This window comes from Cavia porcellus, unplaced genomic scaffold, assembly GCF_034190915.1.
Source record: "Cavia porcellus strain 051 isolate PalLab524CR breed Dunkin Hartley unplaced genomic scaffold, mCavPor4.1 scaffold_8, whole genome shotgun sequence".
In the NCBI taxonomy this organism is placed as follows: Eukaryota; Metazoa; Chordata; class Mammalia; order Rodentia; family Caviidae; genus Cavia; species Cavia porcellus.
In genome coordinates, this window is record NW_026947491.1 from 9,617,517 (window position 1) to 9,634,005 (window position 16,489).

General features: G+C 46.3%; 1 protein-coding gene across 10 annotated transcripts in view; it reads right to left on the bottom strand.

Annotated features, from left to right (window-relative positions):
• Positions 1-16,489, bottom strand: part of Nbas (NBAS subunit of NRZ tethering complex) — a 222,990-nt gene that overhangs the window by 26,565 nt on the left and 179,936 nt on the right. For 9 of the 10 annotated variants that reach the window (XM_063254316.1, XM_063254312.1, XM_063254313.1 and 6 more), the window contains 3 exons: positions 3,909-4,127; positions 2,464-2,666; positions 670-792 (listed from right to left, as the gene is read on the bottom strand). In XM_063254316.1, coding sequence (XP_063110386.1) covers positions 670-792; positions 2,464-2,666; positions 3,909-4,127 — 545 coding nt within the window. The remainder of the gene's footprint in view (positions 1-669; positions 793-2,463; positions 2,667-3,908; positions 4,128-16,489) is intronic. The other variant, XM_063254314.1, reaches the window with a different exon arrangement.

The following is a 16,489-nucleotide window of genomic DNA, read 5'->3' on the forward strand; positions in this document are numbered from 1 at the left end:
CCTCACTACTCTGGGGCTTGGGCGAGGGGGACACTTCCTAAGGCAGTGGTGGTGAACCCTTGGGAGTGTGCAATGGCAGGTTGTTTGTTTTCAGTTTGGGTTTTTTTGGTGTTTTGAGACATAGCTACTCAACTCAAGCTGGCCTTGAATTTTTGATCCTCCTGCCAGAGCCTCTTGAGTGCTGGGTTTACAGACCTGCGCCATCACAGCCAGTTTTTATAAAGTTTTTTTTAAATTATTATATTTTATGTTTTAAAATTTATTGTATTTATTTATTTATTTTGTACCAGGAATGGAAACTCACAACCACACGCTTGCCAGGCAGGCACTGTGCCGCTAAGCTATATCTCTGGTCCAAAAAGCTTTCTTTTTACACTACACATAATACACATACTCTAGAAACTTTTGAGCTAATGCAGTTAACTCATAGATGAGGATCTTTTCTAAAAGCTCAAAGCAGTTTTCTCTCTGGGCCTTCTTGTGATAGAGGATGCTGTGCAACTGGGGGAGTGGGACCTGCTTGAGCCAAGGACCAACATGGAGCTGGGGGCGCAGGCTCCAGATGCACAGAAACCCCAGGATGCCCTCAGCCCTGGTCTCCAGAACACTGCCCATGTTACTCAGCCTGGAGGCCTAGAGATCTGGTTCCCAGAGAGGCACCTGCCTTACCCGGCATCCACGCTGGCATGCACAGCTGCCACCACGCCTTCCAGGACCTGAAGCGGGTCTCCAGTCCCACCAAGGTCGGCACCACCTCCACTGTGGAAAGAAAGAGGGACCTGAGTCAGGACACTGGCTCAGGCCCCAGCAGCACATTGTACAATCACACTGCAGGCGAACCAGCTGGGGCCTGCCTGGTCTACACTGCCTGCTTGCAGCTACTTGTACAGTGTCTACTGAAGGCTGAGCCTGGAGGAGATGCTGAGGGTATGGAATAGAAGCCTTCTCTCCCTATCTCCAACAGTCCTTCCTGCTGATAATGGCAAGACCTGCTTGCACACAGTCATCCAAGGCCCTCACGAAGCAGTGACCATCTGAGGAGTTGGGCATTCGAGACAGTGCAACCTGACTGTACCAGCCACACTCTTTTTAGAAATCTATTTATTTGTGACTTCCTAGGTACCAGGCCTGTGTCATACACCACAGGAACCAGCACTGCATCACGCTCATGTCTACCAAATTCCAGATGCAGAAGGCGGGTGCTTTCTAGTATGAATTTGAGGCCGTGCTGATTGGATGAGGCCCATGCCTCACTGACTTCCAGCAAGTAAAGGTCGGCTGTCAGGAGTGCTTTGCTTTCCTTTCCTCTGATAAAGGGCAGTTGAGATCTTCCAGCACCGTCTTTTCCCTGCTCAGACTCAAGTCGGCACCTGCCAAATACAGACCTTACCAGACCAGTACTAAGCCCCTGCCAGGAGGCAGGCAGGGACGGAGAAAAGCATCGGTTATTTCATGGGTTCACTATCGGCACTACACTGTTTTAATTTTTCATGCAAATGTCCAGTATTTAGGAAACAAACTGGAATCATCAAAACTCTGATGTTTACTTTTGCAAAATCCATCTAAGGCCTGATTTAGAAACAGTAAAGACAGCCACAAGTTAAAGGGCAGGAAATGTGACAGGCAAGCTCCCATTAGCACATGCCACAGAGCGACTCTCAAGACAGCAACAAATACCAGATCCAGCTACCGGCAGGGCAAAGCTTTCTTAGTGGGGCACTGTTACTATCATGTCTGAGGCCTGTCCTTGTATGCAAAATCACCAGCAGGTTCAGAGCACTAAGGCAGAAAGTATGACGCTATGGTAACGAGGCTGAGAAAGGCCCATCTGATTTCGGCTCGGCTGCAGAAGACTGATGTGCATTTCATCATGAAGCTCCCCAAGAATAATATAGGGGACAAAGAACCTTAAGGGAGAATTAAATGCAGTAGATTCTTGGAGTCCAGTCACATTACTCACAGCGTGATGATGCCTTTTCCCCTGGGGGACTCACGTCCTTCTGTCCTAACCCTCGGAGCTTCCAGCAGAGGGGCCAGGGCAGATCTCCTGCTGGCTGCAGGTAAGCTGAGCCCCAGACATAGCCATCGACCTCTTCCAAGCCCAGGGACTTCTGGTCGCTTCCCCTGCTCTGTCCCAGGAAAGAAACTGGAACAGGCAAGGGAGGTCCGCTGGCTCCCTGCACCTGTGCCTTCCCTCCACCAGTGGCCTCAAGGGAGAGAGGAGGCTGACTGAAAGGAAGGTGGCTTTGTCTCAGAGGCCGTGACAGCCCAGGGCTCTCCTCTTCCAAGGTATTTTAAGACCCGAGGCCTTTGAGGAACCTGAAAATAACCTTGTCAAGTACTGGACAATGCCCACTGCTTCTCCTTCCTGGACCTTGCTCTACTGTTCTGACGACCATGAGGTCTCCATCACGACACGCAAACAGGACCCCAGCTTTTCTCAGTGGTTGCTTTAGAGCTTACCTCAGTGTAGACATTATTTTCACAATGGCACTTCGCACAACATCCTTGAGGGTTGTGTCCCGAGGCCCGACTGCCACCTCAAGCAGCTGCTGAATCATGGCCAGCGGCTGGCCATCCAAACACATGCTCACGGCCAGACTGCAGAGCGCCTCCTCTTCTGAGCGGGACAGGTCATACAGCTCACGGTACCTCTGCAGGGCCACCTGGAAGACACAGGAGCCAGTGTTGGCCACCCAGTCAGGATCCACTGTGTGCATGTGTGTGTTCACTTTGCTACATGTGTAGGTCACCACGCAAACATGACAGCCACCATAGTACATCCAGGACACAGGCTCAGCACCAGGTGTGGGTGCAAATCCCTGCTTTACCATGCATCGGGAGAGCTGGTCTCTGGGGTCTGGTCTTACATGTGTGTGAAGCAGGGGTGAGGTCAGGAGGGACCATGACAGGCAGCACGGTGAACATTAACTGACAGGTGACAAGCCAGAGGTCAGGACTCTGCACCAAGCATGTGTGGAGCACAACTTGGGAAGGAGGAACTTCACACAGTCACCCCTGTGCCACAGATATGCACCACATTTGCCCAAAAATAGGATCCAGCCAGAAAGTACACCCTCATGTGACTGTTCAGGATGCCGATAATATAAGCCCTACCCTAATACCAGTTAAAATCACCTGCCAGATAGATGTGTTCACGTGTCTGCTGCAACACACAACAGACATAATGATAAAAATGTTAACACATAGTTAAAAATACATATTACTGACATTAATGCTTAAATGAAAATATAAACTACAGTTATGTATCTGTAAATATCCATGTGGGTGTGTTGGATAGAGACTCCCTGTGGAATGATCCCTCAGAGTTCAGACAGCACACGAACACATGCACACTTGGTAACAGCAGACGTGGCCATGTCTGACTCGGGTCTTCCTAGCTCAGCACACTGGTGTGTAGCGATGCGCCTCAAGCAGCCTGCGTGGACAAAAAGTGCTCATTCCAGAGAGGAGATATTCCTGCCAGACAGGAGATATTCTTTTTGAGGCAGGGTCTTGTTATTTAGTGCAGGCTTTCCCTGAACTCACAGCAATCCTTTTGCCTCAGCCTCGTCAGTGCTGGGATCACACTCAGCATATCTCTTCCTTTGTGTCCTGGGTATCATCTGCCCTAAGCACTCCCAGATTCCTTTAGAAAGAATTAAAAGTGAATGGACAAGTGAAAATAGAAGTAAAGGAGAGAGGCTTCAGGCAATTTTCATGAGTATCTGTGATCTGAAAACCCTATAAAAAATGTCACTACCACTAGGGATCTAAAGCACCTGAAGACTGTGTGTCAGCTGGGTGGCTCAGGAGCAAGGTTGACCCTGGCACTGGAAAACAGGGAAGGGGTCTGAGAGACACAGCTGGCAGGGTGGCGCATGGGCTGAGGTCTGCTGAGGTCTTACCTGCTCACTCTTCTGCAGCTCAAGGATGAAGCTGTGGCCCAGCGTCCCCAGGTGGGCAAGCGACTTCTGCAGGTGATCCAGCACCTCAGTGTAGGTGACCCCAGGGGCACCGGCCTCCCGAGTGTTGTCCTCTGCATTCCTTTTCCGTGGCTTCTCCATAAGGCGTGTGATTGTGGCGATGGCCCTCCTTGTCATCTCTTCTCGCACGTCCATAGGCAGCTGAGAAAGTGAGAGTGGTTACCAGAGCTGCCCTGCCCAGCCCCATGACCAAAGTGAGAGAGCTTTGGCTAGTGCTGATCCCTGCAGAAAAGAAAAACTGTGAGGAACCCTTTGCACAGATTTTTAACAACCCTCACACTCAAAGCAGCTGATGCTGGGATCATAAAACCACGATCACACGATGGCCCAGAGTTTCTACAACCCAATGTCTAACTCTGATCATTTAGTGAAATAATTCAAAAGAAATATACGCACAAAGATCTCCACTAGAATAAAATTATCAAAAACTTCAAACAAAATTTAATTGACAAGACAAATAGTATCTAGCTTATGTTGAATTATTGGAAAGTATGTTACACGGCCATTAAAATTGGAATTCTAAAAATCGTACAGCATTCCGGGAGAACATGGTGGACAAATAGCAGCAGCTACGGAGGCTCTCTGAAATACCCAGCTTAGAATTCAGGAATGGTGCTGAGTAAGGAATCATAAGCAAGAGGAGATATGCCCCGGTGACCCAAGAATGAACTGGGCTGAGAGAAACCAACTGGCAATGTAATCCTGGTGCTATAACAGGAACAGATAAAGCCTCAGCGTGGAAGCTGGAGCCTGTGCCATTGGAAGCCGCGATTTGGGTTTCCCGCCGCCACCACCGCCACTGTGTCTGCATCAGCTCGGCAGGGAGAAAGACGCGCAGAAGCTCTGAGAACGAGAATGGGTGAACGGGAGTTGAGAGCGGACGGGCGGGGAGCCATGCATCCACCTCCGGTGAGTGAGGGAAAACTGGGACTCTTCCACGGTCCAGGAGACTCCAACAGAGGACATTCTGGGACCGGACAGACTTGCGGGAACAGGGAGCTGCAGTGACTTCAGTCATGTATCCCCCTCTCAAGCAGGATTGGTGAGAAGTGCCTAGCCCACGTGACGCTGCTGGCTGACACCCAGTGGCTAGCATAGCCCAGGTCCCAGCTCCTGAAGGTAGATTGACCTGGAGGGGTGGGCCCCGCATAGGCTGCCTGGTCTGCAACTTCCTGGTGTGCTGCGGTGGGTGGGAACACAATTCAATCAGACAGTGGCTGACAGGGAAGGAAGCTGGGCCTCCTATATACGCTTGCATATATAAGGAACAAAGAATATGGGAAGAGGCAGCAACAAGAAAGGGTCCTCGGCCCCCAATCCTGAGAAAGAGACAACAGCAGACACAGCACCAATAGACATAAAGCGCTATCTCGAGGGCCTCATAGACAAGTTCAGGAATGAAGTTATTAATGACCTGAAGCTAGACATAAGCAGAATAGTTAGAGAAATGCTAAGCACCACCCAAGAAAAAACAGATGGTGGAATGGAAGAACACAAAAAGAGGGGAGAATTGTTTAACGGAGAAAATAGAGAGAGCATAGAATAAGTGAAGCAGGTTCAAAGAGACTACCAGGAAACTAAAAAGTCTATCGAAAACTGGCATAACAGCTTGAAAGAAACTAAGGACAGATTATCTGAACTGGAGGGCAGAGTTGTAATATGGGAGCATGAAATGAAAAACTTCTTAAAAATAACAAAGAAACAAACAGCAACATTACAAAGACTAGAAGATGATAAGAGGGTCTATAACTTAAGAATTAAGAACATAAAAGAAGAAGTAGGGACACAAACAAATGAACTACAAAAGCTACTCACAGAAATAATCCAGGAGAATTTTCCTAATTTAGCAAAAGGTAAAGATACTCAGTTGTATGAAGCATACAGGACCCCAGCCACCTACAACCCAAACAGAGCAACACCCAGGCATATAATAATTAAAATTCCAGAAATCCAATACAAGAACAGAATACTAAAAGCCATCAGAGACAAGAAACAGATCACTTACAAGGGAACACCCATCAGAATTATAGCAGACTTCTGGCACAAACCATCAAATCACGAAGAGCGTGGGGGGAAATAATTCAAGCTTTGAAAGATAATAATCTCCAGCCAAGATTGATATATCCTGCACAACTATCCCTGGAAATTGATGGAAAAACAAGGTGCTTCCAGGATAAAGAGGAACTAGGGGAATTTGCAAACACCAATTCAACTCTACAGAGAATACTACAAGATATTCTAAAAAAGAAAAATACGAAAAATCCAGAAGTAACGGCAGAGAGGCCACAATGAATGGAGCAGAAAACAGAATGAAGAAGACAAACTGACAACTAATGACAGAAAAAGAATTCAACAGAAATGAGGCAGAGAAGATTGGATGATAGGAACAGCTATTTTGGAGAAAATGACGTCTTAAGAGGTAATACTGATTTAGTATCATCTTGTTTTGAAGTCTTATCAAGCTTTTGTTCTTCTATCTCCATTGGTCTAAACAGGTGGCATCTTATTGGATTTTATTATATATGATAGTATAAGTAAAACCTTTTATAGACAAGGAGATTATACAGAAACCATTGTTCATTTTCTGTTAGTTGATTCTAAATATCCTGTAATACTGTCATTCTCTTAAATGGTTTTACATTGTTTTGATATATTTGATGCTACAGTATACGAAGTTATACTCAAAGATTTCAAGGAAAGAGACAATATGGTAACTACTTTTATGTCGGGATAATCTTGTGGTGAAACACTATTTTGCTTAAATGGTTATGTTTTGATCTGCGCTGATTTGCTGTTATGCCCTCTTTTATCTCAATTTTATTATTTACTTTTTTTATCCTTTTAATTAAGGGAAAAATAAATTAAAAAATAGCAGGATATATTATAGTAACCCACTCTGACTTTCCATTATCTTGATTTAAAGCCCTGTATTGCTCTCACCATCTTGTTTTGACTGATGTTCTTCTATTCTGTTTTGCTTGATAGTATCAGGTTCGAAAGTTTAGGCAACAGCTGTGACCCAAGAACAACAAACGCAAGTCTTTATGAAATTCAAAGATCTAAGGAGGATTTAGTAGTAAATCAAGAATAGAGAGCTTGATTGAACTAGGCCATGAAGCACGTACACACCGCCCGTCACCCTCCTCAAGTACCCAAGGGTTTTGAAGATAGTGGGATTCATTATGACGCCCATTCTGGTTGACTATTATTTACTTTTGAAGACCTATAATGTCTCCAATGTTTTGGTTTTGTTGGTTTTGTTCTTTACTGTTTTGTTCAAATTTTATTATAACTAATGATATAGGCAATTCTATTAAAGATAGCGGGAGGCATTATGGTAACCATTGTTGATCACCTAGTATTATGCTTTTACATTATCTATTACGTCCACCCTTTTGATTTTACTGACTGTTATGTTATGTCACTTTTGGTTCTACTCTCTTCCAAAAAAGTAATAAGAACTGTGGGAGCAACAAAACCCAAAATGTGTAATTGTCATTATACAAAAGAGAGGAAAAGAAAGTGCTCTAAACAATATAACTACATGTATATTTAAGTGTATAAGATAGATAATGATATTACTGAGTTTTGTTGGGTCATTGAACAGAACTGTTTGCAGTCTCACTGTTGGAATGTCCACTTTATAAGCTTTAATTTTGTAACTTGAACAATTATTTCTAAGATGACAAAATGTAATCCATTAACTAGTGATTTCCTACTGTTTGTTTTTTTCTGTGAATCTGTATAACTTGTACCCTTTCTGTGCTTTTTTTTTCTTTTTCTCCTTAAATAAAATTAAAAAATAAAATAAAAATTGTACAGCAACTTGGGGAAATGCTGACCATAAAAGTTTAGAAATCAGGATATAAAATTGTCTACCATACTAACATTAAATTTTAAATGATATATAAGATATTCTATGTAGTTTTTATGCATATGCATGTATACTAAATATATGTAACTATAAAATGTATGTATATAAAAATTTAAATCACTGAATATTAAGGTGTTGGAGTTATAAGCTATTTATTTTTTGTTTCCACTTTTCAAGGTTTCTGTGACAATGCTGTATTCATTCAACTGTCCACTGTTACCTGCCAGGCACTGTCAGCTGTGTAGGGCTTCTAGCTCTGTACAGACACTGACAATGCGAAGCCCACTTCTCCTCAGCAGCACACAGCACAGTCTCCACACTGCCTGGCTGGGCAGGGTGTCAGAACTGCCAGCGTCCGGGTGCTCACCGAGGCCCTGCTCACTTGTGCTGACCTGGAGTTTCCATCTGGCTTCCCGTCAGCTATGAAGCACACTGCCACTCTGTCCTCAAAAAGGCCTTTCTTCTGAAAGATAAAACTGGAGCTGCCCCGGCACCCAGGAGGTTGGGGCAAGAGCATGGCCGTAAGTTCAAGGCCAACCTGGCCTATGTAGTGAGTTGAAGGCCCACAGAGAGACCGTGTCAAAAAATAATTTTTTTCCCATTTTCTTACCCTCCCTTCAACTGCTCTTTCCCTGCCCATTTACAGAAGGTTTGTTTCCATTTTACCTTTTCTCATTTTTTATTTTTCCCTTTCTTTCCCTCCTGCACCTCCCTTTTTCCCCTCCTCATATGGACATTTTTTCACTTCACAATATCTACTACACATTCAAAAAATAAAATTAAAAATATTTAAAAATATAAAATCTATGACAAAAATGTTAATTCCCCCTATTATTTCTTAAGGCCAGTCATCGCAGGACACTGAGAAGTAGGATAGGCTCTAAATCAGGGTGTCAGAGACCTCACAAGAAACCTCCATTTCCTGTTGCTGCCTGGGTGGTTCCACCTGGAATTCCTAGCTCCCAGCTGGCGGCGGCTGGGTGTAGACCGGGAAGCTATCTCCATGGAGCTGCAGCTGATCCCTGCTTGCAGGTGCGGCTTCAAAAGCTGCTGCAGAGCCTGAGCCCCTTGGCCCATCCCAGCAGCTGGGCAGTCAAGGCCACAGCCAGAGCACAAGCCTCCCTGGAGGCAGGATTAGGGCTGCAGGCTCCTTCCTGGGCTTTAGGTTTGATTTACTGATTTACTTAACACAGGGTCTCGCTATGTAGCCCAGGCAGGCCTTAAACTCCTTGCCATCTTCCTGTCTCGGCCTCCCCAGTGCTGGGATCACAGGCCACTATGCCCCACATCTGTGGTTTAGAAACACAACATACTACAAGTGTGTTTAGTTCACACATCTGTGTCACAAAACTGAACTCCAGGAAGGCAGGAGTGGAGGGCACTGGAACCCAGGCCACTGCCTCCCATTCAGCCTCCTCCTGTCCCTGCACCTGCGTGCCTGGGCTGGGCTCATGGAAGCGTGCATGCTGGTGCGCACCAAGGATAGTAAGATTGAGGTTGACTGAGAATTTATGTGATAGAGCGAATCTTTTTATTTGCAGAGAGCTATTTCCACTAGAAACACAGCCTTTGGGAACCATCTGGATACCCTAGTCACCCAATCTTCTTCCTGCCCTACTGTGTGGTGTAGAATCTTGCCACAAACTGGCAAGAAAGTGGGCGAGGCAGCTGACTCCGCCATGCAGGAGCTGAGATCTTTTACTGCCTAAGGCCCTTTACTGCAAACCTGGGCTTCATCTCTACCATCTGTGACTGCTTACTAACTGACGATGTACTTTAAACCTCCATTTCCTCACAAGCAGAAATGTGGAAAATGCCTATCACCTGGTATCATTTTGAGAATTTAAGTGAGATGAAACACAATACGACAGGCTAATTGCTCAACGAACAGAAGCAGAGTTCTAACTCAGACCCATGGTGAGATACGCTGGCCATCCTCACCATCTAAAATGCCCCCAAAAGCCCCATGTGGGAGGCCGCTAGTCACAGGTGCTGTAGCCACCTGCTGCCTGAAGGCGGGGCGGCAGAAGGGGGGAGTCCACGGGGCGTGGCCAGGAAGGGTTTATTTGCCCAGTGGGTCCTCCTTCCTCTCTCTACTTCCTGTCTGCCCTGAGAACATCTTCTGTCTGCCAGGCCCTTGCTACCCCGGAGCAGCACACTATGGACTGAGCTGTGAGCTCCCACAAATCCGTCCTCCTGTAAATTGTAGGCCTTGGGTACTTGGTCCCAGCCACAAAGAAGTAGCTCAGACACCACTGACTGTGTATTTTTATTTTGAATGCTCTTAAATGAGTTTATCACTGAATTCTGTTTTCAAAAAATCTTCTTTCTGAGCCCCCAACATTGCTCAGCATGGAACTCAACGATTTTCACCAGTAGGCTCTTAGCTGCCCCTATCACCGATGGCATACAGGTCAAGCGTGAGTCACTGCATCAGTCCCAGGCCTCAGTGTGTGGCTATGGTCTTCCGGAAATGCTTGTGTCTCCTGCCTGGCAAGGCCAATTCCTGGCCATGGTTCAGTATACAAGCCAGGACACCAACCCAGTCTCACCTCCACCTGATAGGAGCCTAGCAAGGTCTTCCTCTGACCTCTGGCTCACATGCATGGCTTCGTTCCCTCCTTTCTGGCCCTTAGGCCAACTCTTGCAGGCTCTTACTGAATCAGGACAAAGAGGAACAGTCATTCTCGGTTCTCCTAAGCCACTATGTTCTGAGTGCATTCTGATATACAGCAGATGCCAAGAACAGAAGAACAGGTGGCTTTGGTTTTCTGGTAAGACACTGAAAAAGCAGCAATGTATGTTATGCTATAAAGAAATACAACTGCTGTCTAAACATCATGACTCGTATCTAGATGTCCCCAGAAGCCTCATGCTCATAGGTGAGGCTTTCTGAGATGACTGGATTTAAGGTGTGGTAACTAAATTACTGGTTTAACATAGTTCTGGGTGTGAGTAGCACCAACCAACAAGCTTATAGCCTGGATGGGTGAGAGGGAAAGGGAAGCTCACTATTGCCTGTTTCCTGCCTACCCTGCCATGGACTGTTTCTCCTCTGTGATGCCCTTCTGCCATGCCACCCTGCCTTGGAGCTAGCTGTCAAGGGACTGAAACCTCTACGAACTGTGAGCTAAAATAAATTTTTCTTCCTTTAATTTGTGGGTATCAGGTATTTAGCCCCAGCAACAAAAGAGTAACTATGACACCAATGTGTGCATGGTTCTGGAGAGGATGGAAACTGAACATCAGTCATGTTGCTGCCAGACTGCAGTGGTTAAGTGTCATAAAAAAGAAGTGTTTAAGAAAATGATGTCTAGATTGTATGAGGAGTAAAATAGAATAGCAAAGTAGCACAAAAATCCAGGGTCTTACATGGTTAAATATTTATTAATCGTAGGCCCCCAGCAGTAAAAGATAAAATTGAGAAGTTCACAGATAATGAATGCCAGTTAAAGGCTCTAGAAGAATGAGATCCTCTGGGGAAAGATACACCAAGGGTGTGACCCTATAAATTCTCTCAAGTGGACACAATGGCTCAGGGCACAGATCCAATTAATGATGCTGCCTTTCACAAAAAGCCCATAGCTTTAAGGGCACTGCCTTTAAATTGAGAGATGTATGGAGTGATATGTCAAAGATACACAGTAAATTCGAGAACTAAGCAAACAAAAAGACCCTGAGGGGGACTGGGGATTTAGCTCAGCGGCATATGCACCTGCCTTGAAAGCAGGTGGTCGTAAGTTCGATCCCCGGTACCGATAAAATTTAAAAAAAGAAAAAGAAAGACCCTGAGGATATGGCTCTGGACCATGCTGCTAAAAGGAACCAAATGTAGAGAAACACTACCAATTTTCAGAGATACCATGTTGCCCAAGAAGCAGAAAATCTGGGCTTCAGATCCTGCGATCCTTTGAAACTTAACTATGGGTAGCTCACACAGAGGGCTCCAGGTCCAGCTTTGCTCCCTGGCAACTAGGAAGACAGGGGCAGAGCCTTTTTGGAGTGTCATGACCAGAGCATGGAGAACAGAGGACAGGGTTGTTGGAGCAAAGCAGAGTCAGGATCTGATTAAGGGACCACACCCCTACTTCCTCCTCCGCTGCTTACCAACTCAGGAGAAAAGCCGGACCAAGTGGTCCTGAGACTGTGATGGGAATGCCATGCCTCCTCTGGGGGGCATCAGTCACTCACCCCTAATTTCCTGTTTCTTCCTCCTCCTGGGGTGCCCAGCAGGTACCAGGGTGTGTGCACCCTGGGGGAGATGTAGCCGGGCAAGGCTACTCTGACTCTGGGTTAGCTGGTTACCCCAGCTCTACTGGGTACCACCATGATGTTCTACAAACACAGATCCAATTGCATCATCCACAGCTCAATTCTACTGAATGTGGTCTCCAGGCGAGAAGAGTAAAGCTCAGCCTGCCCTGTCTGAGGGGCCTGTCTAGTTGGCACTGTCCACACCTCCACCTGCTCCATGCCTGCCCTTGTGGCTCCATCTCCCTCTCCAAACTTCACTGTCTCACCCCATGACCACACTGGCTCCCACAAGCTGCCCTATACCTGCCCAGCACATGGGGCACCGGCTCCCAGCACCTGTACAGCTTGCCAAGGGGACATAAGGGACCACATTCCCAGGACAGCAGCAGATGCGAACAAGAAGCAGGGAGGCATCATGTAATGGTGGAGCAAAACAAAAAACCAGAGAGCAAACATGCCAGGTTCTGTATCCTCCTGTATGTCTGTTCCACGTTATTCTGTTTCCTCAGCTGCTTTATGCAAAGAGATGCAGAAGCCAGAATGGCTGTGGAGGTGTGAAAGGCTGAGCCTGGACGCAGGCCACAGCTCACTGACCTCTAGTTAGAAGGCTACAAAGCAACAGTCAGAAAGGTCAGCTGAGAATAAATTCTAAGTGGCCTTGAACTCCAAGCCAACTAAGCACTTGAGTCGGAAGCCAGTGGGGCAACTTGTGCACTAAGGACAATGATATGACTGTGTCTTTTTAAACCCGAGAACTGGGACTAGACATGTACCACCACACTCAGTTCTTTCTGTTCCTTTGAATGCTGACCACAGTGTTCTAGACCAGTGATGGCAAATCTTTTGAGCTTTCAATGATATACAACCTGCTGCAGCATGAGAGCCGCAGGTCCACTGCCAAACTAATGACCATCGACTATGTCTGTGATAAAGTGAGTTGTGCAAAATAGAGAGGTCTTGGTGTCTGTGCCCAGTGAGTATTGAAACAGGGTTCAACAAGTGCAAATGGTCCTTTCTCTTTCACCCATCATTTTCTGCAACGGCTCAAGCTAACTTGGTCCTAAGAACCTTAGTCACTATCCTCGCCCCTGGGACAAAACACCGGGCATCCCAAACTTGAGGGGAGACCTATTTTGACCATAGTTTGTGGTTTCAGTCTATGATTAGCTGCCCCAAGGCAAGGCAGCACAACATAAGGATTTGGCAGAGGAGTGTTGCTCAGAGCACTGAGGACAGGAAGTGGAGAGAAAGGAGCCAGGTGAGAGAGGAACCCTTCCAGCCCCGTCCCCAGGACCGCCCCTTTAACCAGGCCCTGCCTCCTAGGCCCTCATCATCCATAGGCCCCATCTATGACTGTGTGAGGCCATGAGGGACATCTAGGTCTAACCCATAGTACTGCGGTTTTCAATAGTATGAAGGCCACCTTTAGGAGAGGCACAAGAAATATGAAAAATCAGATCAACAGTAATGTATAGTGTGGGCCCTGGCTGTAACAAAGGTGTTAGTGAAATCTGAAACACAGGAATCATTTACACTTGCCCTTATACATCTGTGATCATAAATTATTCTATGATACATACCCAAAATGTTTTGATTATGATCATTTAATGTAAATTCACTAAATTCTAACAAATGTAAATATGAAAACCCAGATTTTTCTTTTTTAATCCCAGCACACAAAATGACTAGGGATCATTTAAAACCAACCTAATTTGTTGCTAAGTTTTTAAATTTGTGCTGCAAGAAATTTGTATGCCATTTTTGGACCTTGTAGAAGGAGAGACAAAGAAAAGCAGGAAATGGAGCCACTAATGCTGAAACCCTTTGGGGAAAGACCTTTATGATACTCTTCTATTTAAAACTTCCAAGAATTATTCCTGCTCTGCATGTCAGATGTGTGGGCCTCCCTCATCTACCCCAACCAGACAGCAGTCCGTGCAGTCTGTGCTTAGAACAGACAACACGGGGCCCCCACAACCTACAGCCTTCTCTGTCTACCATCTCTGCTATGCAGAGCTACCCCAGCTAGGCAGTGGGCAAAAACAACTGGCATTTTTCTTTCTTTTGTTTTGCACTACTGGGGATAGAAACCAGGGCCTCTGCCTGTCCTACAATCCTAAGAACTTTTTAATTGTTTTGAGACAGAGTCCTGCAAAGTTGCAATGTTGCCTGGCTGGGCTTAAGCTTGCGATTTTCTTCATTCAGCAGAGAGCTGGGATGTTATGGTTTGTGTCGGGCTGCCCCCCCAGAGGCTTATGTAGTCATGGAGGGGTGCTTTTTGGAAGCAGCTAAATCTAGCTAAATCTAGAATTTGATTCATTGTCTAGTGCTGGGATTATGGGTGTGAGTGCTACAACCATCCTAGGGTAGGCAGCCTACTTATAAGTAGCCCATATACAATATCCTTTTTTTTTTCTTGTTGCTATTACTGTTTTCCAGTACCATGAATGGTGGTTGCTCCTGGCTATGCCACTTGGCCTTGGAGCCAACTAAGTATGAACTGAAACCTCCACAAACTGTGAGCTAAATAACCTTTCCTTCCTTCATTTTGGACATCAGGTATTTTGTCTCAGCAATGAGAGAAAAGTAATCAACATATGGGATGACGGATGACTGGTGAGCTCCACCACCATGATATGGCACCAAGAACAGAAGTAACACAGAATCTTCCTGTGGTGCTGACACCTAACAAAGTGGCAGGCATCAGCAAGGAGTAAGAGTGGCTTTTTATTATAGGTTCCTCCACTGCACAGGCCCAGAATGTATTTATAAAACAGCAATTAGAAGATAGACCTGTAAGTCTGAAAGGACCTTAAGTGGCAGGTGTGGGGAGCTTATTAGGTGAACACAGAATGCAGGAATGAGGAAGCCCACGTTACCAAGGGTTTGTAGTTGAGTAAAAAACAGTGAGCGCAGAAGCATCAAATCTGCAAGAAAGGAGCATGTCAGCAGAGGATATGTTCAGATGCCTCCTTCTCACTGCAGTTTTCCTGGTAAAATGTTGCATATCAGTGAGATCATTTACTGGGTCCTGCATCTTCCCCAAAACTTACACTACTCTGAAGCAGAACTCGGAGGGGCTGAGCGCCTTCTTTATACTTCTCTATGATATTAAGGAGCAGCACCCACACCAGGGCACCTGCCACCACTTTGGGAGGAGCAGGCATCCTTGTCTGGGATTGTGCTGCTTGCACAGCCTTTTAGATACTTTCAATCTCTGACTAAATTATTACCTTAGTCAATTTGAAAAAACTTTCCAAGCACAAACAGAAAATGAATTTTCAGCCTGCCAGAGAGATCAATACTCATGATCCCTGACTGGCTTTTGTGCACACTCAGGCCAGGGAGTAGGGAGGCAGCCAGGTATGTCAATCCACTGGGCTTGGAACACTGGCGCAGAGATGCAGGTTGCTCTCTGACTTTATATGCACAGGTCTGCAGCACACATGGTCACATGTGTCACAGGCAGCTGGCACATTTGCGGAATGCATCTTCATTCTCTTTGTGGCCCTACCCCTCTCCTCCCTCTGCTGTATTTAACTTTCTTGGGACATTATTTCTGAAGCTGTTAGAATGGCTTTTAAGTTATTTACTTCAAGGCTGGCATGATGTGCACAGAGGGGTGTCCTGATAATCTGTTCCTGCTCTGACAGTGTCTGGATGTGACCATGGTTAATCCAGTCCCCTCTACAGGCGTAACCATGGTGAGATGACAGACACCTGTAGGCTGTGCCTGCTGCCCACAAGTGACACAGGCCACAGGGCAAAGCGGTGCTACAGGAGAGACAGCCACCCAATTCCAAGTGAGACCAGGACTTTGACATCTGCACGTCGTCACTGTCGGCGGGTGACATCTCACACCTGAGATGGGTGCTCTCCCATTCTCCGGTCCACATGTGGTTTTGTTACTGAAACATCCTGCCGGGCACGGTGGTGCACACCTGCAATTTCAGCACTGAGGAGAGCTGAGGCCAGAGGACCACTACAAGTTTGAGGCCAGGCTGGACTGCAGAGAAAAATGCTGTCTCAAAAGAGAACAATCAAAATGAGAAAGTCCTGTGAATAAGGAGAATGTGTGGCCTTCTCTGAGCCCAGAAGAACCAGACGACCACACAATTCGAGGGCTGGAGTGCACACGCAGGTTACTGCAGGGACGGGAGAAGCAGTGTCCTTCTGGCAGGCTCCGAGGGGTGCTGGGCAGGTCGACAGTGGCACTCTGCAGCACCTGTGCTGCGCAGCTCTTGAGATCTGGGGCAGCCCTGCCTGAAGTATCTCTACATTGTTGTTTCTGGTTCCTGCCCCTGCCGTGAGCCTCTCCAGCAGACTGGGTTACCCAAGGCAGCAGAAGCACACAGACTAGATGACCCCAATAAGG